This window comes from Colias croceus, chromosome Z (genome assembly GCF_905220415.1).
Source record: "Colias croceus chromosome Z, ilColCroc2.1".
NCBI classification, from domain to species: Eukaryota; Metazoa; Arthropoda; class Insecta; order Lepidoptera; family Pieridae; genus Colias; species Colias croceus.
Window position 1 is genome coordinate 5,073,349 of NC_059568.1, and position 22,463 is coordinate 5,095,811.

General features: G+C 32.6%; 1 protein-coding gene across 2 annotated transcripts in view; it reads left to right on the forward strand.

Annotated features, from left to right (window-relative positions):
- Positions 1-21,404, forward strand: part of LOC123705565 (glutamate receptor 1-like) — a 108,629-nt gene extending 87,225 nt beyond the window's left edge. The window contains exons 9-19 of one of the 2 annotated variants that reach the window (XM_045654406.1): positions 136-361; positions 684-769; positions 6,963-7,130; positions 9,289-9,420; positions 9,997-10,085; positions 12,770-12,923; positions 13,563-13,726; positions 16,741-16,855; positions 17,043-17,300; positions 17,753-17,824; positions 18,845-18,905. In XM_045654406.1, the coding sequence (XP_045510362.1) occupies positions 136-361; positions 684-769; positions 6,963-7,130; positions 9,289-9,420; positions 9,997-10,085; positions 12,770-12,923; positions 13,563-13,726; positions 16,741-16,855; positions 17,043-17,300; positions 17,753-17,812 (1,452 nt within the window). In that variant the 3' untranslated portion in view covers positions 17,813-17,824; positions 18,845-18,905. Of the gene's footprint in view, positions 1-135; positions 362-683; positions 770-6,962; positions 7,131-9,288; positions 9,421-9,996; positions 10,086-12,769; positions 12,924-13,562; positions 13,727-16,740; positions 16,856-17,042; positions 17,301-17,752; positions 17,825-18,844 lie in introns of both variants that reach the window. The other variant, XM_045654405.1, reaches the window with a different exon arrangement.
- Positions 21,405-22,463: the final 1,059 nt, after the last annotated feature.

Here is a 22,463-nt window from a genome sequence, read left to right on the forward strand (position 1 = left end):
CGTCTAAATTACAATTATATTTAAGCACCTTTGTGATGAGCAGTTTGGGAAAAGTCCCTTCCAAAAGTTGGACAGTATCCGGTTTATAAAATACACCTCATTAAAGGATTTCATTAAAGACCCATCCTTTATTAGGTTGCGACGTGGTCTGACAAACAAGGTTTGCATCTCCTGTCACCCAAATACGTTCGTCTATACACGCCAACAACATTCGAGACAAACAGAACATTTATAATCACGACAATGCTGCAAGAGCCATACTTGATGATAAAACCGAAGGAATATGGGCAGAGAGAGGAACAGTACCACGGCTTTTTGAAGGACTTGGCCGATTTCCTTGCGAAGAGACTGGGGATAAAATGTACGTATTTTCAGTAACGATCAGCCCCGTACCATGATGGCAAAAAGACGTCTTATTTCCAGTTTGGATAAAAGACAGCGCTATATAAGCCGTATAACGTTATCTCTTTCCCACACTGGAAATAATAATGCTATAAGCCATAATGGCCGTTTTATAATACGGAAATGGTTTCAATATTTTGAGGCAAGATAATTTCGACTAATTATTTATGCCCATTTAATGTCGGTTATGGTGCATATTATTAACGTTTGCTTCATTCATTAAAATATGTTGTATATTTGTTAAATGCATGCAATGTTTTATACGGTTAAAATTTTTAAAGATGAAATACGGATCGTCAAAGATGGACAATTTGGAAGCGAAACAGTTGACGGTTGGTCCGGCTTAGTGGGTGAAGTTCTAAAGAAGGTAAGTTTAGTTAAAATTGATATTAAGTAACTAGAGCAATATAATTTTGTTTTTATACTTTTCCTATGGATTATAATAAGAAATAAGGTTGCTATTTGAAAAATCTATAAACTGTACATTAAAATAATTAATTATTGTCCAACAAGAGAATTGCGCGTTAATAAATTTAATTACTCCGCATATAAAATAAATTAATTATTAGATCATATATACCTATGACATTTCACAATGGAATATAATATATTATCCTTTGTTGTGATGCTTGATTCCAATATTTTTTTTCTCCATTCTAATTCCATTTCAATTTGTAATAACGTTATTGAACAATGTTAATTCCAAGAAAGATTATACTAGCTATGGAATTGTATTTGTTTATTAATATTATGTTAGAAATATATTTCGTATTTTAATACAAATTGTAAACATAGTATTTAAACTTCATCAAACAATATTGTACCAAATGCGTATTAACTTTCATAATTTATTAGCATAAAATATTCTAGCTACCTAAAACTAGTGATGCTAAGAGCTTCTACATAAATAATAAATTAAACTGAAAGCGTGTTCAAAGAAGCTAAACATTCGTGTTAAAGTGTAGCAGTTTTTCTTAGATGTGATGATCAAAGAAAAATATCAGAATCCGATTTGTAAGGGAGGGATAAAGTGTTTTATTCTATTAAGCGGTGGAGTACAAAGGCTTGCCTTGGGGGGTGTGTGGTTTGCAGTGCATTAAATGCCTCAATACTTCGGTTAACAATTTAACTTTCTTTTGTATTTCGAGTGCATAACGATCGGGATATGTCTCTTTTATTTTATTGTGTCTTCGGACACTTTAGTACCTTTTATTCAGTATTTAAACATAAATTTAAAATAATATAAAGTGAAAAAACTAAAACCCAACTACGACAATAACCGGCGCTGAAAAAGTATAAAACAAGATTTCAGAATACTGAACTGAACAAAGTTGCTAATGTAGTTGCAAGTAAATGGACACAGTAGACTCTACCAAGATGCCTTCGTTGTAAATTGACAATAATGTCATACAATACTATTCTGAAGTATGCAATATTCCACTATGTAAAGATAAATTTTCATGTTTGGAAAGGCGTAGTCACACGTTGTTGAAGTGCTACGGTAGATAGGTATATTATGTAACGTGTGACTACGCCTTTCCAAACATGAAAATTTATCTTTACATAGTGGAATATTGCATACTTCAGAATAGTATTGTATGACATTATTGTCAATTTACAACGAAGGCATCTTGGTAGAGTCTACTGTGTCCATTTACTTGCAACTACATTAGCAACTTTGTTCAGTTCAGTATTCTGAAATCTTGTTTTATACTTTTTCAGCGCCGGTTATTGTCGTAGTTGGGTTTTAGTTTTTTCACTTTATATTATTTGTACTTTTTTGGTGTTAAAGTGTATTTGGGGGCATAATATTAACAAAAGTTAAACTGATGAACTAATAAAGAAGCTATGGACGAAAAGATGTGAATTATATGCAATCAGCCCATGAATACAGGTAAAGTCACGAGCAAATGCTAGTAATATATATATATATATTCAAAATGTACAAGGAAAGCGCTTTCAAATGATACCAAACACGGGATATTTATCTTAACTTAATTTTTTTACTCTGTATGTTTTGTCCGATAGAGGACGCCACATTAGATTTTGTGAAACCCCATATAGCCTATAACCAGCGGACAATTAAGACGCTTCTAATGATATGTCATTTGTCAAATTCTGATAAGTAGTTTAGACGTTACGAGGGAACAGATGAACATACATACATACATACATACATACATACATACATACATACATACATACATAGCCTGTCAAAATCATCCTCCTTTTGCTTTGCCGTAGTCGGGTAATAAGAAGCTGATAGAAATGGATCATCAATTTCTAATGTTGTATTAAATGTTGCGAAAACTAAATTTTAGAAGCGTATTAAAAGTAGTTTGGAAAAAACAATATTCCGAACAACACAAAACGGATTTTTCCCGGGGCATGAATTGGACGGCTTGTCCGGGAAAAATAGTTTATCTTCCATCCTATAAAGTCAGTTATGCTTTTGTTGTATTGCGTACGATGTGTCTGTGAAGGCTTTGATTATTTGCAACACTGGCCAAAAATGGAAAGCGTTTTGTTTTATTCAGAAGCAATATTCTACGAAAATGTTTAGCTAATAAAAAGAGAAGAAGAAAACGCACACGTGTCAGAACTAAAACTTCCTTGGTAAGATTCAAAGATATACCAAATACATCGCCTTACTCCATTACTTGACGGTATTGCCATATGTAGGTATGCCATTGCTCAACGCGCCTAAAGAAGTTTTACGTTCTTAACACGCGGGATTTATAAAATATAGACATGTAAAACGGCATGTAAAATACTTGAAGAAGCGTCTTGCATGTGTAATTAGATGCAGTGACAGCCTCTCAGGGCTTAAATAAGATGAGTTCTTAAGAGGAGTATGATACATAAATAGGGTAATTATAACTCTGCTGTTAGCTACACATGAGGAAACTTTCGTAATATCCATATTTTTTTAAGATGTGTTAGTTATTCACTGTTTTAGGAAGTAATGAAACACAATCCCAATAAAATGCTTCTGGACGTATGTTTACTATATTTTAATTCCTCAATTTTTGTTTTATAATCTCTGCATACGACTTATCAATAACACCTGAAACTTCGCAGCAACCACGGAAACAACATGCACCCTCTAAAAACTGCAGAGCAAACGCCTTTGATTTGATGAGAGGTAGAAGCAGCTCTCTCTCCTCCATAAACAAATCTAACGATCAGAGACAATGACATACACACATCAGCCACCGGAACGATACAACAGCCAAATTTAAACGTAACAATATAAATAAAGAAATATTCCCCAAGCCGACTGGTCCTCGAGGGGAATCAGACCACTACCCTCCACTGAAAAATTTTCTAACTAAACACAATGATTACAATGATTACAATACAGAAACTAAGACAAACAATAAAAACAGTATAAAAATTGGAACATATAATGTAAGATCCCTTTCATCCACCGAGAGATATCTCCAACTAATTTACGCACTTGAAAATATAGATTTTGATATACTAGGACTATCTGAAGTGAAAAGACTTGGTTGTAATATAGAAGAGTATCAAGATTATATTTTATGTTACATTGGCGAAACGAAAGGCCTTCATGGCGTTGGATTTCTGCTTAATAAAAAATATAAAGGAAATATACACAATTTCACTGGAATCTCCGAAAGAGTAGCTCTGTTACAGCTAAAGTTAGAACAGTTTACAATATCTATAATTCAGGCATATGCTCCTACGGAGACATCCAAGGAGGAAGAAGTCCAAACATTCTACAACGACATGGAAAAAGCACACCTTCTTGCTGGAGAGAATCTCATAGTAATGGGAGACTTTAACGCAAAAATCGGTCATCCTAAACCAGAAGAAAGACTGTGCATGGGAAGATATGGCTATGGGCAACGCAATAAAAGGGGACAACAACTAATAGATTATGCCATTGAACACCAACTATTCATCATGAACACATTCTTCAAGAAAAAAGCAAAGAGAAAATGGACATGGATGGCACCTAATCAAAAAGTTAAAAATGAAATCGATTTTATTATGACCAACCAACCCCATACGATCAGCAATATCGAAGTTCTCAATCAAGTCAGCTTCTCTTCTGACCACAGATTATTAAGGGCAACAATTACCATGTGTCTAAAAACGAAAAGCAGGAGAAACTTCAAAAACATTATTAAAAGTCCTAAAACAGAAAACGAAATAGAATTATACAAAAACCGCCTGAGAGACAACCTAAAAGACACAAATATTAAACTTTCAGAAAATGTCCAAATATATTACGATTTATTGGAGAAACACATAAAAAGCAGCTTGTACAGTAACCCTATTCAAAAGAAACAAAATAGAATACTCACGGAACATACCCTACAACTAATCAAAAAACGCTCTGAATTAATACATACTAAAAATAAAACCAAACAACAGAAAAAAGAACTTACCCAACTATTTAAAACTACGAATAAATCAATTAAATTAGACTATAATAAACATAGAGAAGAAATTATATCAAGGAATCTAAATACATATAGAAGTGCTAAGAGAGCTTATAAAGAATTGACCCTACAAAAGAAATGGATACAGAAACTGCAATATCAAACAGGCGAAACAAAGACAAGGAAAGACGTGATAGACCATGCGACGGAATTTTACAGAGAGCTATATAGCAAAAAAGAAAACGAGACAAAATACAAAAAATACAGTAGTGCGGACAACAATAAACACTCAATTGAACCAATAAGAGAAGAAGAAGTATACTCACAAATAAAAAAGCTTAAGAACGAGAAGAGCCCTGGACCAGACGGGTTGACAAACGAATCTCTTAAATTAGGAGCCCCCATTTTACTTAAACACTTAACACATCTCTTCAATATGATACTTGACACTGAAACAGTGCCGAAACAATGGTGTTCATCTGATATAATTTTGATATATAAAAAGGGGAATCCACTGGAAATAACTAACTATAGACCAATTAGCTTACTAGCAAGTATATATAAACTCTTTTCTTCTATAATATTAAAACGAATTTCTAAAAAAATTAACGACACACAACCAGTAGAACAGGCGGGTTTTTGTTCAGGTTTTAGTACAATCGACCATATCCATACTGTGGAACAACTAATTGAAAAATATGAAGAATATAATAAGCCTCTGTACATAGCCTGCATCGACTATAGTAAAGCTTTCGACAGCATTAGCCATAATTCAATTTGGAACGCACTAAAATCATCAAACGTGGAAGACAAATACATAAATATTATAAAAAGCATTTACTCCAACAGTACTAGTAAGGTAAAATTAGAAAAAAGAGGTGATCCTATTAGAATAGAAAGGGGAGTCAGACAAGGCGACCCTTTGTCGCCTAAACTTTTCATAGCTGTGCTGGAAAGCATATTTACTAACCTACAGTGGGCAAAATACGGCATTAGAATTGACGGAAGACATTTGAATCATCTCAGGTTCGCAGATGACATCATCGTATTCTCTGAAACGGCCAAACAACTAGAAGATATGCTACGAGAGCTAGATCAAGAAAGTGGTAAGGTAGGCCTACAACTAAATAGAAGCAAAACTAAAATCCTTACTAATAGCGTTAAAACACCTATCACCGTAAGCGGAGGCAATATCGAATATGTTAATAATTATATATATCTAGGAAAACAAATATCATTCAGTAGAACTAATAACGAAGAAGAGGTAGAGAGAAGAATAAATATTACATGGAAAAAGTTTTGGTCACATAAAGAAATACTTAAAGGAAACTATAGTATGAAGTTAAAGAGAACTATAATGGATACGTGTATCTTGCCTAGTCTGCTATATAGATGTCAAACATGGACCTACACAAGTAAAATTAAACAAAGATTAAGTACAACACAAAGGGCAATGGAGAGAAGTATCTTAAACATAAATATAAAAAACAAAATAACAAATAAAACAATACGACATAAAACAAAAATTTTAGACGCACTAACACACGCTTTGAAGTTTAAGTGGCAATGGGCAGGCCACATCTCTCGCTATACCGACAAAAGGTGGACATGGCAAATGACCAAATGGAAAGGACCAGCATTGGGAAAAATAAATGTTGGACGTCCACTCAAAAGGTGGGCTGATGATATTATAGAGATTGCGGGGAAGAATTGGATAAATAAAGGAATAGATAAAAACCTGTGGAAGAAAATGGAGGAGGCCTTTACTCAAACGAGATCCATACCTCATTAAACATAATTATAAATCATACTAACACTAATTAACTAGCGTAACAACATACATGAAATGTAAACTTAAGAGTTATGGAATAAATAAGGTTTTATTATTATTATTATTATTAATCTCTGCATTATTTAAAAATTGTCAACAAATAACTACGGACTACTGACATTACTTTAAAATAAAGCCAAACCCCAACTTACCAAAATCCTGCTTACTCCTTTGCTCAGTTCCACGTATTATCTAAGTCTAGGTATAACTATCATATTATGTAATACTACCCAACAGCATACCCTTTTAGTTGTGATGTTGGTTCGAAAATATGTTTATCGATTAAATACGAAACTTACATATCATTGTACCCACAGGAAGCAGACTTGGCCTTAGCACCATTAGCCATAACATCTGTAAGGGAGCGAGTGGTGGATTTCACTGAACCATTCCTGTCTGTAGAAAATCCGATTATACAAACAAAGGCCCCTAAGCAGCTCTCCGATACATTCAGCTTTTTACGGCCTTTGTCTAAGGAAATATGGGTAAGACTAATGTAATAAATTCGTAATGTGTTTTGATTTTATTAAAGCCGGATAATGTAGGGCAGAAGTAAAAGGAATTATTGAGGTAGATTCTATTTCTTTCAGATATTCTTGGAACGTGTACCGTATTAACGTACATAATAAATTTATTTGATATAATTATTATAACGCTGCAACCTAAGTTTGTTAGTCTAATGAACAAGAAGTGCCTTTTTGTTTTTTTTAATATAGTCCGGGAGTCGTGACTTTTTTAGGGAAGTACATTTTTATTTTTGAATCCTCATCTCTTTTTTTATTTACTAGACTATAAATCGCAATAGATCGAAGATTTGTTATAAAGCGAAAGGAATTTCTGTACACTGTAGTTAATCATAGATGTTCATAATTATAAGATTCTGAAATATGTTCATATAAAAAAAACTGTTCAGTTATTTCACTTCTTGGAAATTAACTGCACTGTACTTCTTCTGTACGTTGGCATTATTCTTATAATATTACCAGTTATTTGATGTTATTTACTGTATTTTTTAAATATCAACTATAACGATTTTATTTCAAGTATTACACTAATTCTGACTATGTTTTTATAACACAGTTATCATCACTAACTTCACACACGTTTTCTGTTCTTTACCACTCGAAATTCAAGCGACAAATAGTGTTCAAGTCACAAGCATTTGAGCTCTTAGAAGTGGCTGCGCTCTTGGAATTCAAACAGTGTTTCGATAAAATGCTGTTTAAACGTGGATGTTTATTATAGCAGGTCTTGAGCACAACGTCGAGATACACACTGACTTATGGACTTTAGTTTCTTTAGATTGTATGGTACAATTGCCTTGATAGAGGAATAAGTTTTAGTTTATATTGGGTGTCTATTTAATACTAGCTGCTCCGCGCGGTTTCACCCCCGTGGCTCCACTCCTGTTGGCCGTAGCGTGATAATACATATAATATAGCCTATAACCTTCCTCGATAAATGGGCTATCTAACACCGAAAGAATTTCTCAAATCAGACCAGTAGTTACCGAGATACCAGTCCATAATATATTACGTTCTAGAATATGGCGTGAAAGGTTCTTTGAAGAACAGATAGATTTCTATAGTAACATATTTTTTTCATCCATACCTATTATTTTATTGGTTATGTAATTTAATTAAATTTCATCCGATAATTTTTGAAAAATCATACTTGGAGCTTGCAAAGTATTTTCAGTAAATATGCATGATATAAACTGTGTGTAATATTTGTCTATCGTGGACAACGAAGATATTATTTTTCTTTTGATAAAACCACCCAATTTCGACCCACGTCAACAATTGCGGTGATGTCATGCATCTGTTTAATAATTGTGGATTTTCATTATCCTGTCATCTGCAGCGCAATAGATTGCTTCCTCATTGATGATTATGTTGGTAAAATGCTTTTACAAACATCAACCTGTGGTCTAGTCTTAATTATGAAATTTGACATGCATGTTTACGTACGAGTAGCTAGGAAATTTGGTGGGCAGTTTAGTAATATTAATTGAAAAAAAAAGTAATTTTGTAAGATGTTAGAAGTAACATTTAATTAGGATTCGCTATTAGTATTATATCGATACTAAAAGCGAATCCTAATTTAAATGTTGAGATACTAAATCGATATTTAGTCTCTCTTTTTGATAATCAAGAAATAAACCTTTAGGAACATTATCCATTATTTAAGGAAATATTATACTCGTGTAACTAGAGTATCTTTTATAAATAAATATATTGAATTAGGCTTAGTTTAACATTTTTTCAAATAACATTTTCAAAGGTCAAAGATAAGAAATGTTTCAGAGTTTTATGTTTGACACGAAATAAAAGATCTCACATTTTATTTCCCTAATAAGTCTAGCAAATGTAATAACTTTCAATAAATATAAGTCCTTCATATGTTTTTATAACTACAAGCTTTATATTATCATCATTATCATATTATTATAATGTATCTACTTTTTGCTAAGGTTAGCTCCACTCGTAGTCTAATTTTTGACGCAATTTGTAAATTCAATTAGGTACATAAATAAACCAACAAATTGGAGCATTTTAATTCTCGCTTCATATTAAGTCAACAATATTAAACCTTAACAGCTATAAAATAAAGTTGAATATTAACTATTTCTATTATTTTTAGCTCTGTGTGCTATTCAGCTTCTTCGCAGTGAGCATAGTTCTGTTCTTGGTGTCAAGATTTTCACCGCACGAGTGGAAATCGGTATCTATATCTGATACACAATTGGATCATCCCGTAAGCAGTACTAATGAGGTAATTAATTTTAAATATATGGAGATGTTGTTTAGTTTTGTAACTAAATTGTACATAAATTTATTGCTATATTTTCTTCATATTGGTATACTTAAGATTATAAGTCCAATAATTAAGTAAGTCTTTTTGGCATTTTTTTTAAATTATTCCAGAAGTCGGAACGTTTTTTTTAGAATTACACTGACTTTTTGAATACTTATCAATTTTTTTAATGTACAAGAATAAATTTCGCAATATATTGTTGGGTTTATTAGGGTTGGGTTTAAAGGCATTCTGTCTTTGCAAAGCACAGAAGGTGACATTAGTGAGATAGATGTGAAATGCATTTATCTTAGCACCCAAAAGGCAATACTTCGATTTTCCATGATCTTAACTCCTGTACCGTATTAAATTGCTTACTTGCTACTTACTATTATACCGTGTACAATGAATATAATAATATTTAGAACACTACATCGTAAATTAAAAGTAAAAGAATCTATGGTCACTGGTCAGATTATTTGATATAACATTCGTGCATAATTTCTTCAGTTTTAAGAATAAATTATGGTATTTTATGATTGAAATTCCTTTCAGATTATCTTGCACAATGAATTTAGCATTTGGAATTCGTTTTGGTTCTCTCTGGGATCATTTATGCAACAAGGCAGTGACGTTGTACCGAGGTAAGATTTCTTATGAAAATATTTTTAATTTTCTACGTCTTGAGCTCAACTTTCTGCAAATGAACAAATTCATCTGAAATTGTTTTCATATTTAACTTGTAACTCAAATATGAAAACTATAGAAATATTTCATTTTGCGAACTTACTAGGTTAGACAATGTATAAACTGAGCCATGATTGAAAATAGGATATTAATAAAACCCTGTGACAGCTTTAGGAAATATTTCCTCTATTTTAAAACAACCCAGCGTACAGAGAATGCATAAAGTTTGAGATTACCTTTAGATTAAAGATTCAAGGAATACTGGGTCTAGTGAATTTTAAGCATTGCGGTCAATATCGTTTCTAAGAGAATATATTAAATTCCTTGTCTCGAGTTAAATCGTGCTTACAATACAATATTGTTTCCGTAAAGTAGTTTACACGCAATCCGATATTGGAAAATGGTTCATCTTATATTCCATACATTTTACATACTATCAACATATTTGAGGAAGAATAAAAGAAAAAGCATTGTTTTTATTATAAACTGTAGGTACTAAAAGAATGTGAATGATTGAGAAATTAATTGATATTATAACAAGCTACGTTTGCATATATCTAGATAATAGTACAATAATCTACTAATAATAAAAGGTCTTAAAAACCAAAGCAGCCTTGTGGAATTAGTACCTATTCATTTTGTTGTTGTATAAAATGCTTACCTGTGATAAACGTGGTTCATAAAACCTATGGACAGTTGATATTAGAAAATATCAATTACTTACTATTATTACAGCTTTTTTTTAATATAACTCTAATATATGGGGTCGTTTGATATTGCCATACATTTCTTATCTCATATAAGTATCCAATACATTATTATCTGGCAGAAAATTGTTCGCTAATCGTATACTGGTACTGAGAGCAGTGGTGGCTCAGTGGTGAGACCTCGGACTTCGAATCGATAAGTCCGTGGTTCGAGACCAGGCGAGCGCGCAGGAAATAAATTGATTTTTCAATTTATCTGCGCATGTTGTAACATCACCACTGCTCGAACGGTGAAGGAAAACATCGTGAGGAAACCGACATGTCGAAGAATTAAAAAAGTTCGACGACATGTGTCATCCGCCAACCCGCACTTGGCCAGCGTGGTGGATTATGGCCTGTACCCTCATAGGAGGCCCGTGTCCCAGCAGTGGGAACGTATATGGGCTGATGATGATGATGATGATACTGGTACTTGCTTTATCCATGGTTCCAGCTTTGATATTGCATATTACCTCTACACTGTATAAAATTTTCATTTAATAACAATATTGATACGTTCAATGATATGAATTAATATTTACTGAGGAATATATTAGGTATATCTGCAAATGTCGCTATTTTAATTAATAAGATTTATCAAGTTTGTTTAAAAGTACAAAGAAAATGAATAATAATTATCTGAACACTATAATATAACAACAGTAACATGTAAATACAAAAAGTGTTCATAGTAATATTGTTAAAAGCTTTCTATTTAATGCAAAATATCATTTTTGTAGAGTTCTAAGCAGTTTTATTAATTAAACTACATCCGTAACGATTCGTTAATTTTAGTTTGGTCAGCAATTAAATTTCGCTCATTAGAATTTTTAGATGGTGGGTTATTAGTATCCCAATTAGTTTCATAAAATGAAAATACTGCAAATATCATACTCGACGCTGACGTCTATATATAAAAATATATAGGTACCTATTTGGTTTTTATCGCGGCATCACTCGTGAACTACTGCACCGATATCGATTATTTTATTTTTGACGTGTATGTTTTATCTGGAGAAGCATCTTATGAAGAATGTGAAATGCATAATTTTGAATCCTTTTTTTTATTTATGGATTAATGAGATGTTTGTGTTGAGGTTTTTATGCCACCTTGTTGTACATACAAATGCAATATGCAATGGGATTAAAGTTATTTGTTTCAAAATTAAAAGAAACATTAACTTGTAACGCTGTAGTTTACTGTCACTAGATGTTTGTAAATGTTTATTTTTTTTTAACTACACAAAATGAGTCTTCTTAGAAATTTCTTCTCACAAGTAAAAAATACCGCCAACAAAAACGATTTCTTACAAATTCTTTTCCATTTAGAAGGGATTTTTTTTTTTTTTGTATAATAATGTTAATCAGCAAGTTTTCAGAGTAAGATGAGATCTTTATGACATGCATTTTGTTGGTTTTAGTTTTTAACTTCAGTGAGTGACTTTTAACGTTCGTAGATTATGAAAAAGTCTGATTACTTTTCCAGTTAAAAGCCCTATACGTGTGTTTTGAAGTGAAACTTCTTTAAGCGCGCTGAGGGTAAAATGTTCAAGGTTGCAACATGGCAATGGTATCTTTGAATCTTTCCTAAGAAGTTTCACTTCTGAAACGCTTGCTCGCAAGTAAAAAAGGAAATTTATACTTGATATATTAGACACGGCAAATATTGCAATAATTCAAGATATTATCTTCATTTTTTTAGCTATAAAACAATTTTAATAATAGCTTATTATTACACACTTATAGCGCTAATTTTTGTAAGCAAATGGATTAATTTATAAAAATTTTAAAGCGCATTTCAATAAATAAACAAGTAGCTCGTTCCTCTATATAAATTTTGTTCTTCTAAATACAACCGAGCCGCTACTATTTTCTTTAACGAAAGCATATTTCAGATCTCTCTCCGGAAGAATAGTGGGCACTGTCTGGTGGTTCTTTGCCCTCATCCTTGTGTGTTCGTACACAGCGAACCTCGCCGCATATCTCATTATCGAACGTATCTCGGAGCCAGCCCAATTTCTCACCTACAGCTCGAAGATCAATTTCGAAGTAAGATTGCACTATTACAATAAAAGGTAACAATTATGTCATGTGCGCTGAGCGATGCCACGGCGATTGTTATGTACAGGCTTGTGTTTCAAAATTATAAAGGTAGAAAAGAATATATTTTATAATCAATGCTTATTGACTTGATATCGATAGAAACTTTTATATGCAATTGTAATTTATTAGAACTTTGCCATGATATATTATTATAATCACGACATCATTGTTATTACCTATGTACTAATGTGTGTAACTAACATATTAAGCAATCTGGTTTAGGTAGTACCTATAGTTTATAAGGTGAAGACCCATGTCCCCTAGTGGGGCAAGGGGCAGATGCATTATACATCTGTTTCACTGATCGATTTTCTTTAAGGGCAAGTAGGTGATCAGCCTTCTGTGTTCCTACCAGACCGCGACATTTTTTTTCTTCGTCTCCACCGGGAATCGAACCCAGGACCCCTCGGTGCTACGCTCACGCGTCAACTACTGTACCAAGGAGGTGGTCCTGGTCACCTTTAGTGTATACTATACTAAATCTTTTCTACGCATTTGTTATTCAAATTGCAAATTCCTATATTTTTAGAACGAACACCATCATTTTTTTCATCTTACAGTCTACAAATCACGCTCCAATTTCAGAGTCAGTTCCTACCAAACAACGACCTAGTGAAGGACCCGGAGGTGGCCAACGATCCCCCATACACGATTGACAGCCGTTACGAGAGGTCCTGTCTAACACCGCCCATCTGCAGATACAAGCACGTTGACTTCGGAATTGCTCTGCCCAGGGGATCTAATATGAAGTGAGTTGTTTCTACAATAGAAAATACGTGTGTACTGTGTGTGACCCATGTATAAAGGTGTGTGTGACCCATGTATAAAGGTGTGTGTGTGTGTTTGATTTCTGTGTTTTGTTTTTATGGTGAGTACTAGGGGATGCAATACGGAGTCAGTTATAGGAATTGCAATAATAAACCTAAATATGTGTGTTATGGTGTACGACTCATGTGCATTGTACAATAAAAACGTACGTTTGTGTGCATCTATTTTGGTTATAACTTGGTTGAATAAAGAGGGAATCTAGAGGTGTGCGTGGATGTGTATTTCTGTAAATGTATTATTTATTATGTATTAAGGACGTTAAATAATTTAATACGAAGTGATTCTATTTTTGAAAAAAAAATGGCGTCCAATTTGAAATTTCTCGATTGCCCTGGTCCCCAGCACCCCATCCTCCTGATCATTTTTTAGTTCTACACCCCCTTAAGCACAATAGTATATTATGTAAATAAGTGTGACGATTTGTGAATAATTGTTATATTGAATATAGTAATAGGTGTTAAAAAAATATATTTTTTTAACGATACAACGAAGTACGTTTTTCCGAGAAGGAAATAATCGCACCTCTATATTGTTATTTTGTTAGTACCTATAGTTGAATGGTTAATAATTATTTAAGAATTAATAACGACTGTTTTCTCATTACGAGAATTTTCAATAATCAATTAAAATGAAGTTTAATCTGTTCTCAGTATTAAACTGTGTTTCTTGTAAATATTAATTTACATCGATACATAAACGACTATCATACCTATAAAATTCACAAAAGAAACTGACACTAAAACACAAAGAAAAATGTAATATGAGTGTGACTAATTGCACGCTGCGCCAGTTATACCTGATCGTTACAATTACAAACAATATACCTACCATTGTTTTAAACGACAAAAAACTGATTGGTACGATAGACGCATATCGAATTATTCATCAATTATCCAGGTTTACAAAACGGCGTGCAAAAAAAACAAACAATGCGGTATTTTATTTAATCAATCCCGACGCTCCATAGCCAACGTTTTGATGTTATTTGACGTCCTCATGCATGACGCATTGATTAAAACCGACGATAGCAAAGCAATATTTCAAAAGAGTAAACAGTACCGATATATTCTTGAAAATCAATTCACTTGATTAATGTTTGCCGGCGCTAAAAATAATCGTGTTTTGATCGTTGCCCGATAAAAGATGCAATTATATAAAGGCATTGTTAGCACAAAAAGTCTTGCAATGAGACACGCGCTTTGACCAGTCTTGCATACGCTATTGCTCGTCAAAGCCATACTAACGGTAACGTGGAAACGAGATTGAAAAATGTATTAAAATGAACTAGACTTTCAGATTTTGCTTTAAAAGCATATTAGGGGTTTGTTTGTGCGGCCTGCGTGATTATGTGGTCGCGTTGTTTCAATGCTGTATTCATAATATTAAATGCCGCTGCAATTTAGAAATTAAAATGCTTTTTATCATAAATTCGTTTTAAAAGCAATTTTTCCAGGATTGTGTGGTGGACTTCTTTATGGACTAGATTGGACTCTATCTACGCGTTTATGCGTTTTTATACATTTTTATTATCATAAAAAACCTTGTTCACAAAAACCTATGGTCCTAGTGCTCCGTACAAATATATTATATAAATTGAGATCTACTGTTAAAAAACGAAAACACAAAATACATAACATTTTCTACACTCAAAATAACCAAAATGATCTAGCTGAGAAGATACTCGAGCAGTATATTATGTAAAAATATGAGTGTATTTCTTCGCCTAGTTTGCTATCAGGATAAAATCGTTCTATGAGGTAATTCCCCGTTGAATACTGAATGGTCGTAAATTTACATGGGCCGTCAGGACAAAATGAGCCTTCAGCATTTCGAATTTACACACCCCATTTTTATGATACCGCGATTTGCGAACGTGATTTTTAACAACAAGTTAAAATTTACATTTTATAACAGACAGCTGTGGTTTTATGATAGCTCGAATCGCTGGGGAAGTTTATTGGATGTACGATATAGCATTTTTACGAAGGGGACGTGGTTTAAGTTTAAACTCTGGCCCGGATTTGAGACCTTGCCTGAATGAGGAATTACGTCCGCGTGAGGTAGACGGTTCCGCTGCACGGCGCTGGAGATATTAAAGTTGTAAATTCGCTCCCAGAAGAATATTTTGCGAGGATTTTTGAACTGAAAAAAATGTAGTGGTTAGTTTCGCGAATCCTTTCTAATCCCGTCGTTTATTTTACCTTTACGCTGATGGTTATGGACGGTTTCGGACTTCGTTCTCATAAAAAAGGCATAACAAAAAGGTCAAATATCAGACGCGTTATCAGGTAGCTAGCGGAGAAAATTATACAAACAATAAACTTGAGATAGACTTTCTTATACATGTAATATTATCCATATATGTAAAAAGAGCTACCTTCTAAGGTCCCTGGAGTAATAAAAAGTTGAAAGTTTCACGTTCTTCGTGAATTTGATCTCGATACTAGAGACTAAGTTGCCTTCGGATTAGAGTACTTCGCTTTTATAACATGCTTCGAATTATGCGCAAAGCAAATAGCTTTTAAGATAAACGAATCGAATTTAACGTAAAATGAAAATGAAATTTTTTCGTGATTAATTGTCGTTTGGTCGGGTTTAAGATTGATATTTGGTTTTTAATTTAAATTTGTTTTAATCGGCTTTTATTATCCTCTAAATTACTCTTTATAATCTGTTTAACGGCTGCGGAAAAGATTAGTTAATTTTTAATGGATTCAGCTTATATAGAACCAGAATTTTATTTTGTGTACTTTAACGTTATTGATGGGCAAAGAATCGAAAACAAATTATAGCAATTAGCTTTATAATTTTGACGTAACGGTAGATCATCATGTAACATAAAAATAATAAAGGTTAGATATTATATCTATTTGTCTTGCAGTCTGTGTAAAAACGATAGGTAGGTAAATAAACAATATGTATTTAATAATTTCAGAGAATCACTGAATCTTGTCATTGTGGATCTGAAGAAGGATGGAATAATTACAAGACTCTGGCGGAAGTGGATGCTGTATATTAACAAGCCGCAGTGCGAAAATAACAAAGAAAAGGTACCTATGCGAAAACATGAAGTTTTTATTAATTTCAAATTACAACATACTTACCCAATTTTAAACTTCTATAAAATCTTAATTTTGACAAGTTATCAAAATCTACATAAATCTTATCGTCTATTTATTACCTAATTACTTAATTTTAAAGGTATAAGATATCAATTACATTTTCTTTGAATTCCAGGAATCAGAAATATCCGAAATGTCGCTGAGCCAAGTTGCTGGAATATTCTACGTGCTCGTCGGAGGTTTGGGTCTTGCCCTAGGAGTAGCCCTTCTCGAATTCTGTCACCACGGACGCAATGAAGCTGTACGAAGCAACGTGTCTCTAAGCGCTGCACTAAAAGCTAAAGCCAAGATGTCATCCCGCTCTGATCGCAAGACGCCTCAACGTTCCCGCGACCAAGACAGACTTGGATGGAACGGAGCCGCGTTCGCTGGAGTAAGTAACACATACATTCCTTCATTTCCTCCCGCGCACGACTGCTCCGTCAGCACAAACGAGCAATGTAAATGTTGACTCGATTCACGTACAACTTGAGCGACTACAAAGAGCACGTAGTACGGGGTGAGCGACCCGAGAGTTAATTAGCTTTAATGAATAGATAGGTAATGCAATATGCAGTTAACTGCACGTTAAATTGTTGTACCTACTTGATTTAATTTGCTTGTCAATGTCAATGATTACTACGTTATAGCTGGTAGTATCCAGATAATTTCTTGAGTATGAATGCAAAACTATGCACTAGTTTTAAAACCTTATAAAGTCTTATACAAAGAATTATGTATAGAGAAAAAAGAAAACATCGATCCAAAATGATCAACACTTCATTGATGTAACTCAACTCTTATTGCCATTTTACTAATGTATATTTTACATTTATATATTCGTAGTACACAGACTTCCTCCTAGGACGAGAATCGGCAGGAAGCACTCATCGGAAATTGTTTTAGACATTACATTTCGTAAGTTAAGTACGGTCCGTATGAGCGTCAAATACCCAGTGAGCGTTTACCTTTTCAAGTGTATTTTCCTTTCGAAACGAGTAGACATTGAAATAAACTGTTCAATTGATACCCACTACAATAAAATACCCTTTAACGTTCCTCTGTGTTGGAAAACAAATGTGGAAATCCGACTTACGAAGATCGATCTATAAAGTTCATAGATTTTTTTTTTCAATTATTTTCCTACAAATTTCTGGACTTGTTGGATAAACTTCAGTTTGTTTCAATGTTTGTTATAAGTCCATTTGTAAATGTATTAGTTGTTACAAATAATAATCCAACATTATAATTCTCCTATGTTTGGTATTCGTCTGAAAATCCTAATTCGTTTTACAATAATCATTGAATGTTAATATCTTTAGTTCAACTATTGTGTTGTTCAAATTGTTATGAACGTTTAATTTTAACCGTTAAATTAATCGTATACATATTAAAAATCCGTTTTTGATTCAGCTAGAGTTTCATGTATAGATTGGGCCAATTATTTATGTATCAACTTACCTATCATTCCATTTTTTACAACGCATAATCTATATTTTTTCATACAATATCGCAAGAAGATTAAATAAATAGTTTACACTATACAGTATTTATTATACTAACTGGTAGTCAATAGGTCGATCCGTTGTAGAACTGACCATAGATTGATTGTGCACATGTGTACAACCGTGTCACAATTTAAGTACAAAGCACTCAATCACGATGCATAATTCAGACCAATTTACACTGTATTCGAAGTGAGTGATTCTAATGCACCTCTATAACCTTACTCTCTTTGGGGTCTGAAACTAAGTATGCTGTATTATGAAAATACGAACTTCTTCTAAATAACATAAAATTGATTAGCCAGATCCGTATTGTTAGTACAGAGCGAACAGCTGAAGTATTTTTCACGCGTATATTTTCGCGTGGCTGCTCGCTCTATGTAGACCCGTCTAATAATGTTTGACCTTGCTGACCATTATTCTAATTTTCCAGTACTTCCCTGCTGGTAACCAGATCTCGCAGGAGGATGCTGTGCACGCGAGCTTCACGCACGTCTGATCCGAGAAGTGCGGCGTCAACAACCGCCGCCAGTCGCCGGCTAAGCAGCCGAATAATGTTGACCTCTTCCAGCTCTAAATTCTATTGTTCTAACTGTCCAATTGATATAGCATCATTGTATCCGTGATGTGCAATTGTTATGTTTATTTCGTTTATATAGTAAGAGGTGTTTTTTGTATTGATCAGAGTTACATCTACAATTATTTTATCTTTAATTGTTATTATTGCCCATGTGTTTGTACACATGGGCAATGGTTTCATAATTAATTTCCACTATTGTGAGCTGTGAACACTATATTTGTTTTTTATGTTAAATTTTTTATGTTTTATTTCATACGCTAAATCAAAAACATTTTTATTCATTTTGACTTAAAATATTTATGCTAACTATATTTCAAAATCCCATTAATATTACAGCAAGGCAATTAAATAAAAAAGTAAAAACATGTTTACAATAAAAATAAAATGATAAAAACTAATGTTATACAAACAGTTTTTGCGCTCGTATATTTAAACTTTCTGCAAAAGCTACCTACAATTTTGTTCTATCTGAAAAATTATACTAAATAATACAGCCACTGCCATTACAAACTACTCATACAGAAACCAAACTCAACTAAAATTCTACTTCACACAAATATCATTAGTTATAATGTCCATTATAACTCTATACTTGGTAGTGTTTCTCATTAAGTTAGTTTAAATTAAAACATATCCTTTGCAATTTTAGAGAATTGAGGATGTAAGTAAGGTGCGAACAACCGGGAAAATATTTAATATTTAAGGGCTCATTTCTTAAAATAACAGAGAATAATAAGACGAAGAAAATAGTTCGAAACGACTTGAATGTGTATTTCTAAAAAATCATACAAACAGACGTTCTATGGGTGTACTAATTAGTAATTACACATACACATTTACACACATCATTTTAGTCTCGGTAAAAAGAGCCTCAAAGTTAACATCATGAATTATGAAAATGTTGTCTTAGTGAAGACAGCACTGTTACAATTTCGCTACGCTCTATGGCATAGAGTCTATGCAATCGTAGTATATTATACTATTCATCTTTCAAATTTAATGTTAATGTTAATCTAATTATGTTATAGAATACGTATCAGTATATAATCGTTCATTAGAATAATTCAGCAGAGCGTCACTCATGAGTTTTTTCACGAAATACTCAGGCAATTCCAATCAAAGTTAGTTAAAAATGAACTAGCGGAAAGGCTTATCTAGTTCATTAACCAGGACTGAATTATAAAAGATATCTTACTATTAAAAAAGGGTTTAGAAAGATGATCTGCTACTTGCTCTTCAAGAAAATCTTTTTACTGGCTAGGAACAGGGGACTCGAGTTCTAGTGACTAAAACTCATGATAGACTCTCTTTATGTAGTAATCATGTTTGTATTTTAAAGCATTTAATCTATACGTAGCGTAAGTTTTAGATCATTTACGATATATCCTTTTACGGGTTACGATCTCAATATAATATTTAGGTACTATTATTAGTCAAAGATTTCGAAGAAGCCAATTTTGCAATAAGTATTCTAGAATAATTATGTTTTGCGGCAAAACGTAGTTATTTTAAGCTTCTTGTTAAACATCATTGATTGTTTTGTACCTGACTTTATGCATTTAACTTAAATAGTTTTATCTTTAAATCTGTTACTAAAGCACAAACTTAGTTTATATTGTTAAACATAATTTATTTCCTCGTTATTTATCTGTTATGTTGTGTTTTATTCTTCACAATGTTTATTAGAAAATCAATCTTAAATACTTAATATAAGGTATATTATTTGAATTCCATTAATATAGTCAAAGTATAATTATCATTAGTTATAGTTAGGATTATGATGTTCATTCCATACGTAGTCAGTCAACTGTTTTATTTTTCTAGATTTTTCTGCTACATTTTAATAATATTGAACTGGTAGTGGATTATTGACTTTTAAACAATATTAAATTTTTGTCTGTAATGTGCTCATGCATGATATTATGATTAATGTATTGAAACAAGTTCAGTGGGTATTCATTTCCTTTATGCCAATTTTGTTAATGTTCAAATATATCCTGAAGTAAGATGAGTATCTGAAGTTATTTTAGTATAAATTTTGAAAAACGCTACATACACCCCATGATTTAATAATTACACAGAGAATGCAATAATATTCGCAATATTTTGTATTTAGTACTAAATGACTGAATTCAATCAAATTGACTGACGATAAAAGCAAATACCTATTTAAACCCATTAGGTATGTTTAAACCTTTATAAGAAATACCAGCAACACTGTTAATAACTACGTAACAAATTGAATGCAAAAGAAACCATAAAAATACATTCATATTATTATTTTACACACTTTATTATTTTACCGTCGAAAAACTACTCCGCAATGCCAATCATAAAATAATATCGATACCCACTGAACAATCTGTGCCAATTTTATTCAAGTAAGCTAAGATTCATTCTTCGTAATATTTCACTTGATGTACGATTAAATTTTTATGTCGTGTATTAAAATGTGTTTTATTTACCTTCCTATGCCCCTATTCCCTATTCTATTATGTGAGAAATTATACACAATTATATTATCTAATCTTTGTTCTTTTCTAAAATAGTGTATTAAAATAAGTATATATATAATATAATTGTAGGTAATATAAATAATCTTAATTAGCTTTAAAATATTTAGAGATGATAAATATGGTAAAATAACAAGGTTTTTTTATTAAAATCAAAAGCCAAACGCACCAACTAACTTTCATCTAAATCTCGATGAACAATTTGTAGGAACACAGCTGAATTGCGTACCATCATACTAAGAGTTATGATTTTTAAAATAATTTAAGAGACATGCTATACAAATTAATTTACAGAAATTCACTGCATAATATTTTCTTCGAATGTATTTAGAATGAGCCCCAGCGACATCTATCTCATACTAAACAAATTACAACCATGCAAAATATAAATTTATTTGAAGACTTATGTAGGTATCACCAGCTTTCCGCCCGCGTTTCATAGTTCCCGTTCCCGTGGGATTTCCGGGATAAAACCTATCCTATTTGTTAATCCAAGTTACCATGTACATATTTGTGTGCTAAATTTCAGTGAAAGGGTAACAAACACACGCATATCCTCACAAACTTACGCATTTATAATATTAGTAGGATAGGATAAGATATCGTCTTTGTATTAAAATTAACTCCTGCATATCCCGCCAGATAGCGCGTCTAAGCAAATCAATAGAAAACACGCTTATGTAACAGCGCCATCTATACAAATAATTTAAAAACGACAGAAAGTTTGAAGGCCAGTAAAGCTAAAATTTTGTTCTAGATAAAATAGGTATCCAAGGAATTAAAAGATGGGTCTGTTACTGGACGAAGTTTCAGACTTGTATTAACTAATAGAGTGGTATAGGTGCATTATCTATAGGAAAAGTTGCATAGCGCAACTTCGTCTGAAAGTGTAACTTTCAACACTATATTTAGCCAGCTAATGCCCTTAGCACCGATTTTAAATATGTAAACTGTAGTAT